The 12,208-nt window shown below is 39.6% G+C and overlaps 1 protein-coding gene across 1 annotated transcript in view; it reads left to right on the top strand.

Annotated features, from left to right (window-relative positions):
• Positions 1–340: 340 nt before the first annotated feature.
• Positions 341–12,208, top strand: part of MSRB3 (methionine sulfoxide reductase B3) — a gene marked incomplete at its 5' end in the record, with an annotated part of 48,301 nt that continues 36,433 nt past the window's right edge. The window contains 2 exons of the mRNA XM_010287384.1: positions 341–418; positions 11,734–11,762. Coding sequence (XP_010285686.1) covers positions 341–418; positions 11,734–11,762 — 107 coding nt within the window. The remainder of the gene's footprint in view (positions 419–11,733; positions 11,763–12,208) is intronic.

The following is a 12,208-nucleotide window of genomic DNA, read 5'->3' as shown; positions in this document are numbered from 1 at the left end:
AGCGCCTCAGGCTGAGCCGTGTGCCAAAACTTACATTTCGCTCCCCAAACAGGGGAAGATTCCATTTTTTTCCCTTTTTGTTGTTGTTGTTGTTCTGTCCTTTGAACTGTCGGACAATTCGTTTCCTCATGCATGATACATAACACGTGAGGCATGCTAATGAGGATGTTCTCCTTTTCCTGTGCCTGCTTTATTCGCTGCCTTTAATAAAAAACAACTGCTGACTTTTAATTCATGGGTTTTTTCTGTACATTTTCCTAAAGTCTTAGCTAATTTAGTAATTTAAAAGCTCCGAAATTCCTTTATTTATTTTTAAAATGTAGTGTTGTTGTTTTCCCAGTGCCTTTGAGGGAGAGTACACACATCATAAAGCTCAAGGAATATACAAATGTGTTGTTTGTGGGACTCCTTTATTCAAGTGAGTATGCTAAATATAGTTTTGAGATTTCTGTCTCTCAGTTTATGTGCTGTGTTCCCCTGTAATCTTGTGTATATTCCAGTACTTATGTAATTGTATAAGATCATCTAACTTGTTAAAATTGAAAAGGGGTACATGAGAAGCAATGTAAATAATAATGCTGTAGTACAATTAGTCTTACAGTAAAGATAAAAAATTTTAGTAAATAAGATAGTAACATAACATTCTGGTAAAATAGGTAATTGACTGTAAAAAGTAGTAATTCTTTTTTTTCTCCTCTTCTTCTTATACAGCCATGACAAGTAATTGTAACACAGTCTTTCACTGCACTCACAGATAAGAGTTTTGGCTATTAGTCTTACGCCCAGGTAGCTTTAAGATCTGGATCCCGGGCAGCGCTGCTGCATCCATGCTACAGCATTGTATCTGATAATGGCAAAAAAAGTAGATGCTCTATTAGAATTCAAGCACTTCAGAAAACAAAACCCAGGAAAATTGCATTACTTACTGAATTTTCATGCATCCCAGTTAGCACACATGGAGAGCGGGGTAGGAACCGAGGCAAGGATTAAGAAAGAAATAATAAATTTTGTGTCTCGCATGAAGAATACTCTTTAGAAGTATTGTGGGAATTACGGCCCTAAATTTGGTGCCCGAAGAAGTGCTGATTGAATTCTCTCAATCACTGCATTGTTCTGCACAGATTCAGTTGTTGTTTATGTGTTCTTTCTTATTTCTGGCTGCTTGTGTTCATTCTGATGAAGAATTTCGGGTTTTTTCCTTGTTTTTTCCCCTCAATTCACACTGACTCAGTCCCTCTCACTTGAAGAGGTACCTTTACAGCAGCATGAAGCAGGACGGTCAGGATAGCGCCAGTATTAGAGAAAATTAGGTCAGTAATAGGTTACAAAGGAAAATAAAATTGATGTAGCTCCAGAATCACCAGATGTGGCAGTGATAGCTGTTCTCAAGAGACTGTCTGTAAAGATGAAAGAAGCACTTCATCTCTGTTATGTTTGATTTCTCCTTCCTTATGTTAGGAGGATTACCTGCAGAAACTTCAGTAATAACATGAATCTTTTGAGTTGGACTGATCGTTACGAACTCAGCCAAGGCAATACTCGCATGTCATGTGTTACTGTGGTGCTTGGCTTGGGGATACACAGTGGCGATCTAAAGTCTCCACTACCTGGTTTTCTACTCTGCCATTTAGACAGTCCCCTGCTTACTATAGCTATGGCGGAAATCCTGGCTCTGTTGAAGTTAATTCAGATTTGGCAAATGAATACAATGGAGCCAGGATTTCACCTTCTGCCTTCAAGACTGGCTTCCTTTCTGTCGTCTGCTAAAGAAAGAGTAGAGTTTTTTGTGGGGTGAGATTTGGAGAGCAGTAGTTCACATAAATGAATGTGAACTAGTTTCCAGTTGCTTTCACAATCCATTTAATATGGGAAAAAGCTGCAATATGAGACTTACCTGTGATTATCTCAAGTGAGCAGTATGCTTTGGCATACTCTTGACTTTTTTGAGTTAATGAGTTGGACTTCTCTATGTGAAATGAGCTATATGGAAATGTCCCTGTTTTCAGATTCTCTTTGAGACTCCCCACGGATTTTATGGGAGGAGAGAGAGGTAAAGGGGGAAGTTGTTTTTTATTTTTAATAAATCCCAGGCCAGTGGGCACCTGAAAAAAAAACCAAACACCTTGATGATTGTGTCCCAGGGCTGGACTGGCCTTAGCCCAATCTCCCCAAAGTCTTTGTGTTGCTTAGTGAGCTCTTGCCACCTCTGGTCTACGTCAAATTTAGCCAGTTGTTCTGAAGTGGCTGGCAAGGGTGGCAACAAATGGAGAGGCCGATAGGGGTCCATCTTCTTTTGTTTATTGACCCCAAAATACCAGTATATAATGTCTTCCTCAACTAAGGAAGATACATTCCTCTATCTTGGTGACTCCTCCAGCCCAGACAGCTAAAAAAGTGAGAAGGAAACATAGATAAGAGAATGCAAAATGTATGTTATTTACTAAATTTTCCCCACAGAGTGTAAATCACTAAAGTATTTCTTAGGAGTGAGGTGGTAGTACAATACAAAGGAAGTCCATTGCACCATTTAAAATGCAAGTTGTTTTTGTGGTGTTTTTTGTTTTTTGTTTTTTTTTTTTAATTCCCAGATAGTCATCTGAAAGTTCCATTTCCATTTGTATCTCATTGGGTGTCCATTAATTTTTTTTCTTCGTGTCATTGTAATCTGTAAATATATATATTAGGACTATGGACCCGTCAGTTTAACCAGGAAAGAGACTGGAGCTTCAGCAGTAATATTAACAAACTTCAACTTTTAACATTTCTGATTTACGTTGTTTCATTACCATGTGACACAGGAGGTCAGGGAACACATGAATTTTACACTCCAGATGAAAGACCTGGGTTTTGGTACGTCTTTAAAACAGAACTCTGTCTCTATCACGGGAAAGATAAAAGAAACAATTAGGAATTTAACATCTCTTCATCTACCTACTTGTACTAATGTTATGAGAAACCTCCCAAGCTTTATGGAGAACATGCTTTAACTTTTTCCACAATCAAAGGTGCCTCACACATAAAATCCATAATCATGCCATTGAATCTAATTATTCCATCTCTGAACTTTCACGCCAGACAGTCTCCTACATCCCAGTACAGCTGCCTAAAGAAAGCAATAAATGAGAGAGACAATAAACTAATCTCAAGGACCTCCTTTTTCTGCAAGCCAGTTCTTCCGTGGTTTTGTGTTACACTACTCCAGTCTAGCTGCAGGCTTATGCTAAAAGGAGCAGCCCTGCTCCCCCACCTTTCTGTAAGGTGTTTTTTCATAGCTTCCCCTTCAGTGAACCTCACCTGGTGTGGCTGGAGCATGTCTTAATGCAGCACGTTGATCTGATTGATAGAAAACTAATGAGCCAAAGAAAAAACCCTCATGCTTATCAACTGTACCTGCTTGTGTTAATTTTTTGTGAGCCATGTTTATCATGGCTGGACAGACTCTGTGGCAAGGTTGTGTTTTTCTGTATCCGTTCACAGAGCACCACCTGAATCCTCAGTGTTCTGTAAGGGCCAAGTGCATTTGCAAGATTGCACCTACTTTATTTTTTCAAGGCATTTTCTTGTACACTACACAACAATACCATTCTGTCTACAGCCATGACAAGAGTAGCTTAGAATGAACCTGAGTGAAATCCACAGCTCGCGCTGTTGCCCTAAGAGAGGAGCTATTCCATGTTTAATAAACTACAGTCATGTCCTTTACCATATGCAGGACTGTGTGAGAAAGGTGTGGTATAGATGGGAGCTGGGAAGCCTGGGAGAATGATTTCCCTTTAAAGAAAGAAATATTATTGTTGTGTCAGTTTCCAATTTTTAGGGCCAAGGAATGAATTGCCAAGGCTTCATAAATCACCCACTGCTGCCTTTATTGCTTCCTGGAAGGAATTCTTGGTAATAGTGTTGGCTCTTCTGAACATGCGCTAGGAGAAATAGCAACACCCTTATTCGTGTCATGTTTTCATTTGATTTTCGTTGAACTGTGTCAGGTCTTCTCAACATCTCTCAGACATCCAAAAGCAAATCATGAGAAAAGCAAAGCATGGCTGGGCTATATTGCAGTGCCATTAGCATTGTACTACTCTTGTCTTCACAACACAAAGGAGGATTTCAGTCACCAGGCTAGATCTATACAAAGAATTTCCTTGCCCCAGTGCTGAGTGATTAATTAATGGTCTTTAAGCTTTCTTAACCATCTTTATACCCTTTGAGCAGGCCAAATGAGGATTCAGCACTGGCTGTCTGGCTACGGAAGCCCATATGAAGTAACTGCTGTAGCATCTCTAATAAGACCTAATAGAACTACTTGAGCAACTTCATTTGCCCTGACTGACTCTTTGTTTTCTCACAAAACTTACAGTTTTGTGTGTCAAAACCAACACCTTCTGTTTAATAAAATTTGTTTGGAATAAGGTAGCTCTTGGCAGTGTAGGAATCAGTCAGCAGGCAGTATTACCAAACAGTTTGCATCCATACTCAGATTTTTAATAGGTCTTGTGTAGCTTCAAGAAGCTTGAGGATCTTAAAACTTGCAAGAACTTCTGCAGGTTTTTTGTCCCACAGAAAAGGCTGGTGGAGTTAAAAATCGGTAAAATTGTTGTCATTGAGCATTGACTGCCATTTGCTTAATCAGTTTTTGGTTGAAAACAGCTTCTGTTTTGAGTCTTCTGTGTCACTGCTGGATGACAAATTGTTCACGCACTCCTAATCACCTCACCAAAAATGAAGACAGGAGAGTGCTAGTCTTCCTCAGAGCCATCTAGAATCTGGTGGGTTAATCCACCTCTGAGGATGACCATCAATATGAATACCGTATTTATTGCAGTCCTTGCGGTAAAGTTGTTTTGTGAATACAGCCCGTGGCATCTTCTGCATCTGAACGTGCCTGAGTGCTGAATCCACACCTAATCCTACCTGGATGCTGAGAATGTGCTAAGCTGTGTACAACTTACCACAGCTGTAGCATGGGGTTGTCGCTGGTGCTTGAGCTGGTGATTACTAATTTCTGTGGTGATTTGTAACAGGCCTGTGTCCTCCTGGTCCTCAAGAGCCCCTTGGAGCAAGAAGGGTACAATTCTGCCCTTGGGTGGAGCTGCTGGGTGGCTCTCGGGGAAAGGCTCCTTTCACTGGATGCTTGGCAAGTGTGGCGGAGGGGAGCTGCAGTCATTATAGCAAATAATTCTGCACTCCTCATCGACTCATGGGTAGTTTTTAATATCCTCTAACTGGCAGCTTCTTGGCTTCATTAACCTCATATAAGCAATGAAGTCTGGAAAGCTTTTTATGTTAATGTTTGGGAGAGCAAGAACAAGTTTGGAAAACAAAAAACACTTCATCTCATGTTTTCCCTTGATCCACAAGCCACCTGGTCTTGTTTTTTCAGTAGATCAGCTCTGTTGTACTGAGCTGGTTGCTGCCCACAAATGTAGTAAGGCACATTTGTGTGCCTTACACAGCCTGAATTACTGCAGGCCAAGGTCACTGGCTGCTGAAGGAGCAAGTTGGGTGAGGCTGCCAGCTACAAGCCAATCCTTTTGCTTGTGATCTCTGGGTAATACCATCTCCAGCAGTGAAAACAAGTACAGGAATATGGGGGATCTCACAGTTTGCTAGGCAGAGAACATTTCAACAAATTTCCTTCCCAAAAGGCAACTAGTGATGTAGATTTCCTAGGAGAAACACCTTAGGATTTAAAAAAGAAGGAAAAGGGGACTTGAAATGTAACATTTTAAATATTTCAAGATCTCATTGAGACAAGCCTGTGAAATTGTTTTGGTTTACTTATTGCTGAGCACAGCTGAATTGCAAATCCTTGTTGAAGGTACGTAGAAATAAGAGGAAATAAATGCAAAGATTTCTGTAATCCTAGAGATATGTATAGATAACTTCCACTGATTTTACTAAGAATTTCATTCATATTTTCGCTGTAAAATTTCAGTGGATTCATAGAATTATAGAATGATTTGAGTTGGAAGGGACCTTAAAGAGCATGTAGTTCCAGCCCCCCTGCCATGGACGGGGACACCTTCCGCTAGACCAAGTTGCTCAGAGTCCCATCCAGCCTGGCCTTGAACACTTCCAGGGATGGGGCATCCACAGCTTCCCTGGGCAACCTGCTTTAGTGCCTCACCAGCCTCATAATGAAAAATTTCTTCCTTATATCTAATCTAAATTCAGCCTCTTTCAGTTTAAAGCCATTACTCCTTGTCCTATCACTACATGCCCTTGTAAACTTTTAAGCTTGATACGTGATTTCCCCTGTTTAAAATTCACACTGCTTTGTACTGACTGTTCCTCAGTCACCCTGCTTGAAAGAACGAATTTTCAGCTAGCCTTAACCTACCTTATGCTTTAGTATGTGTGTGTATGTACCTGAAGTAAAAATCAGGTAGGGAGGATTGTTATGGCTTATGACTGCGGAAGCTGTAGGTTTCTATATTTATCTCTTTATAACAGTCACATTAAAATAAGCTTTGGACAGAACTCACTCAGAGACTACTCATTGACTAACATGATGTTGCAATGCTCTTTTTGAATTTGGCTTTTTGTCAATATGCAGAACAGAAATTGTCGCAGCACCCATCAATAGTAAATCAATCTTTTTTCTGTAGTCTAGGAAAGCAAGATTAAAAATATGTCTTTAACCAGGCTTCCTAAGGAAGTAAGGCTTACAGCATCGTGTCTGTGTGTCAATCCTTTCCTAATAATAAAACTGTATCATTTAATCTACTTGCCAATTTCAGCCAAATTTGGCAGGGGAGTAGCTATTAAACCTCAAAGATATTAAGTTCTTTAAACTTTCATGAAATCGGGAGAGAGATCACATTCAAGCCCTCTCTGAGGAGAGACCTGAACAAGAGTTCAACCATATTATTAGATTATACCAGATAATATTATTGTAAATAATATATATATTATTGTATTATAACAGAGAATCCACATGAGGGTGGAAGAGAGAGAGGCATGTGAATGTCCAGCTCTGGGAAGTACCTGTGAGTAGTTTTGCCACCTTAGACACCACAGGATCTGTCCCTGACCACAACACAGCAGCAAGCCCAGCTTTGCTCCTGCTGCTGCCCAAGGAACTACTTGGTTCTTAATGCTCAGGGGCTTCTAAAATTCCCTGATGGTGTGGGTCTCATAAATTCCTAGATGGTTACATCAGGTATTAATTTTTACATTGGGATACCACTGTGTTTTTCTTTCTGGAAGCTTGCCTTGTTATTTGGAGCTTGGGCTCGTGCGTAAGATCAGTGACCACTTCCAAATAATGATTTGGTTTTTCAGAAGGGCAGTAAATAAAATGGACAAAAGCCTCATCTCTGGCCCTAAAGGCAAGTGACAAGACATGACTTGTATTTGTTAGCCTAAATTCCTCTCCTCTGAAACAGAGCCGCCTGGCTTATCCTGCTTGTAGGGAATGGTCCCTGGCCTGAGCCTTCCCTGCAGCTTGCCTAGGTCCTGCCTAGGAGAGTGCTAGTTCACATGAACGTGATATGGGCCAACACAGTGTCCAGGGACATGTTCACAGCTGAGCGTTTCTGCCCTGGCCTTTAGCTTGCTAGCAACACTGTAGCCAAGAACACTGATACTCCAACTCGGTATTCTCTGTGCTATTGAGGGCAAACGGGAAAGAGAGAGGAATGATTTTATTCTGCTCTGTCACATGGGCCAGGACATTGGCTGGCTTGGATTGCATCAGGAGCCTCCTAGACCCTTGTCTCTTCAGCAAACTACCCATGCCAATATGGAATAAAGTTCTTTGAAAATGAAGATGTACCAAAGCTGCAGCTGTCATCTTTACAACTGCAACAGTTCTTGATTCAATCAAAGTCCTTTTCAGAGAGGAGTAGCACTTTGAATGTCTGCCCCTACCGATGTTGCGTTTAGCATCCTTGAAGCAAAACCTTGCGAAGGAACATCCTGATATAAACTGATAATGCAAAGGTGTAAGAAAGCCAAGAGGAGTCAATGGCTCTTTCAGTGTTAAAAGAAAAGGATCAGAACTGCAGAGTTTTCATCAGCTGCTTTTGGAGAGCTATGGGGCTTTCAAAGGCTGTTTCCAATATTGGGCTTCAACGAAACCTGACTAAACCTGATAAAGACTTCATCAAGAAGAGTGAAAGAAAAAGGTAGTTATAACACAACAGTAGAGGTTCTGCAATAAGTCCTCTTTCACCTCTCCTTGCCAAAAGCCCACTTCACTGGCAAATAACAGATCTGTGTTAGCTTGCGCTGTAGCATGTCTGGTCACACCATAGTATGTGGCACTGAGGAATTGCACGTCAATCATACTTTGGAAGGCAGTAGTTGAAAATTCACACTACAGGAACACATGGTGATTATCATTACTCTGTTTCTCTCTCTTTCTCAGTATTTGGCAGTCCGAACATCTGTTTACACTGCCTTTTAAAAGGAACAGGTCGAAATCCTACGCTTCTTTGCAGTACAGATAAAATGACCATCATATATTTTATTGCTTGTGTTTGATTTAATTATTTCTGGTACCTTTAAAAGTATTGCGGCACCTTGTCCTTAGCTAAACCTTTGCAGTAGCTCACTATTTCCTTGCATATTGTGTGTTGGTAGATGAGCTACGTGGCATTTGTATTGCCATGTATTGTGTGTATTTGAGTCATATCACAGTTGGAAATGGAAAGCACTTTATAAATATCCTCTTGCTCTCTTTATGCATATAGACTCCTTTCCAAAGATATTTATGAATGATTCCCTGACTTTCAGAGTACTCCTGAGGGGCAAAAGCGGAGAAAATATGCACAAAGCTATTCTCTGTTTATTGGGGTTTTTTTTCCTTTTTACTGTGATAAATGATAAAAGACAGTTTTTAAAGTCAGTGCCTGGCTCTGTAAGGTGCATCTTGTTTGGTAGGATGCTTAGGTTGCATATCAGATTATGTACAATGATAACAATGTACAGAGACATTTTTCCTTCTAGTTAATGTGTTTTTAAAAGTATAAAGGAATCAGAGTGAGTATTTTTGTGTGTAGCACAACATCCCTTTGGAACGTACTTTCAGCATTTAATTTTGTCCTATTTATTAGCCATTTTTAGTTGCATATTTTTAACACATATGTGCAACTAGTTTCTGATACCTTCGTTTAGCATGCTGTCAAGAAAAAGATGTAAGTACTGGAAGATGTAGGGGAAAAGCACTGGTTCCATTGAAATTGCTGGAAGCTTTGTCATTCCTTCAAGTAGTCAAGATGACTTTGTGTTCTTGCAGAATGCTTCTTTCACATCTGCTAGTTGTTGCTTATTTGCAATACCAAAGACGCTTCATTATTTTAATCCCTTTTTTCTGCACCTTTCTAAGATCTCTAACAATTTCTCTAATACTGTGTCCTAAATTTTGCATTGTTTTACCAAGGTGGCATGGTGACCATAATATAGGTGACCCTCCTCCTCCTCTCAATGGCTCCTAGCGCTACCTCCCATGTTGTGTTTTCTTTCATAGCTATTCTGCTGTTGGCAGACAAAGTTCTATTCATTTATCACCCTGTATTGGTTTCCTGATTTGTTATCCAGTAATTTATGACTGTTCGGAGCTTTGGTACTCATTACAGTGCCCAGTGACCCTTGTGACCCTCCTCCCCATGTACTCTCTGCCATCTTGCCCCCTGAGCCAATTTGTTGATGCTGCAAGTTGCAGTGCATATGTCCGTGCTAAGCCATGCAGGCTGAGAACTAGGGTCTTTGTTTGACAAACTAATACCAAATATCTAGAATTTAGGCAGTGAGAAGCTGACTGTGCAGATAAACAGATGCTGAGGATAAGGTTCTTACATTGTTTCTGACTATGTAGGTAGTGAGGTGTTGCTGATACAGTGATGAGCAAGAGTGAACAGTCTGGACAGATACACTGCAACTTGAAGAGAATATTGTAAATAAAATACTGAGTAAGTGGCTTTGCCTGGAACTCGGTGGAATTCCCCCCAGTTACCAGCATGCACCTTTTGCAGGGTGGGGACTTTATCCTTCTGGGTGTAAATACCAGCTGAAATAAATAAACTCCAAACAGGAGCACAGGCCGCTGCCCTGGGCAGTTATTGGTGGTGGTATTCGTGAAGGCACATCAGCAACATATGTTCTTTGTTCAGTACTTTTGGTGGTACTTTGTAAGTACCAATTTAGGAAGATAAGTTATGTTTTTTTCTCTTCCATCTTTTCACCACCTGAGAGTTGTATTTAAGACATAAAAGATTGTGAGCACTGGGGGAAGGTGGAGAATGAGCAGGAAGGGAGAAGGGAGTTGTTTCCTCTCTGATGGCTTTATCTGTAACTAATAGCCTGAATGTGTTTACTTTTTATATCATGATTGATTTGATATTTGTTTGCTGTAGCATGATGATCTTTGATATGGGATTACAATGCCAATTATATAAAATAGAGTGTAAAATACATCTACACGTCACGTACGTGTACAAGCTTATAAAATAAAAGAAGAAAATAAATCTGCAATTAGTTCTTGAGCTTGGGTCATTTATTTTTGAAAAAAGAGGACTGTAACTTCCCAAAATACATCCTCTCCCTGATGCAACGTAAAAGGATCCAACATTGTACTTCCTCCTTAGAATTTCTGGCGAAATGCATTTTGCTGCCAACGTAACATCCTTTAACAGCTCTCCTGCTGGTCAGACCTTGTGACCTGCTGTGACAGCCATGACCATGTGTACAACTGATTGTTAGTGGGCAATATAAATCTGATTGGAACATGCCCGTTAATTGCTTTGAGAGCTCGATATAGACAATGCTGTCTTATAGCAGATTGTGTAGATAGGCCTAGTCATAGGGTTAATTCTGCTTGACAGCACATCAGCAGCATCTTGAGAGTAATTACCCAACTTAAGTTTTCCCACAGTTGAATTGAGGTCTTCAAAGGCTTCTACATTTACAAGTATTATTAACCTATATCTGAAACATGATGTTCCCACAAGGGCTAATTTTTTCTTCCTTTTATTAAATATACAGGTTATAGGGTTCATTTGCTAAGTGCTAAGCCCTTAGAAGAAAACACTACTTGTTAGAGAGAGAAAAATCTGCAGTGCACGACCAAAGCTAATGGTGCATAATGCACACATCATTGTCTTTTTGCAAAGACTTTAAAACAAGTTAAAATTTAGGTCTGGCTCCCTCTGTCTCTCCCTCTCTTCCCACCCCCTGCTTTCCACTTTTAAGAAAATCAAACCACTTATTCCTATGTGCAGAGTGAGTAAATTGAAGACACACACAAACAAAACCCTCCTAGGATGTTGTACAATTAAGTACAGATCATTGAATACAATACATATGACATTAATGAAACGGTATCTGCTTCAAAAATAGATTGGAAACATTCATGAATAAATTAAATCCTCTTAATGACTTTTCAAAAATGAAAATGAATGAAAACAATCTTTATTTCATAGGAACAACTGTGTTCTAGGATTCACAGCATATAATTTAATCCTGTTTTAAATTTATATTCTATTTTCTGCATTCATTTTGTAATTTGTCTTTTAAACTATCTTTTTTGTAACTCTACATTGTAAAAACCAAAAAATGTTAAAGGTAATAGTTATCATTTGGGTTCAAGTGCCCTTGAATGCATTAAGTATTAACATACAGAGGTAGACAGTCTTGTTAAAGATGATATTTGCTGGGGGATCAGTCTGACAAATGGCTTTTATGGCATAAAGCAGTTCTTGTAACTTATGATCTTTTTATTTTCTTTTGCAGGTCAGAAACAAAGTTCGACTCCAATTCAGGTATGTTTAGATTTACAGTGTTTTGCTGAATGTACACTATTCAGGTTAATCTCAAAAGAGTAGTTTATCAGTTCAAGTTCAGTTTAGTTTTAAACAAACTGGGGTAGGTCAGTCTTAAAAAGGATCTTCATTTCTCACCCTCTGAAAAGAGCATTATTACTGTGAAACATTTGCTTTCATTCCTTTCATTAGTTCCTGTCTCTTTACATTTTCCCAAAAGATGACCAGGAAGATGTTTCTTGCGACAGGCTTTAATTGATCCAGAAAAATTATAGTACAAATAAATGATAATACAGACTAAAGCAAATGGAGGATTGAGGTGAAGTTTGAGAATGATCACTGCTTTAAAGGAGAATGTTTTTCTTCCTGGTGGACAAAGACATTTCATGGGAATTTGAAGTCAGTGCAGCCTATCTGTCAGGAAACAGATGATTTTTCATCAAATT

Source organism: Phaethon lepturus, unplaced genomic scaffold (genome assembly GCF_000687285.1).
Source record: "Phaethon lepturus isolate BGI_N335 unplaced genomic scaffold, ASM68728v1 scaffold21205, whole genome shotgun sequence".
Lineage (NCBI taxonomy): Eukaryota > Metazoa > Chordata > Aves > Phaethontiformes > Phaethontidae > Phaethon > Phaethon lepturus.
This window is presented reverse-complemented; position numbering and strand designations above follow the sequence as displayed.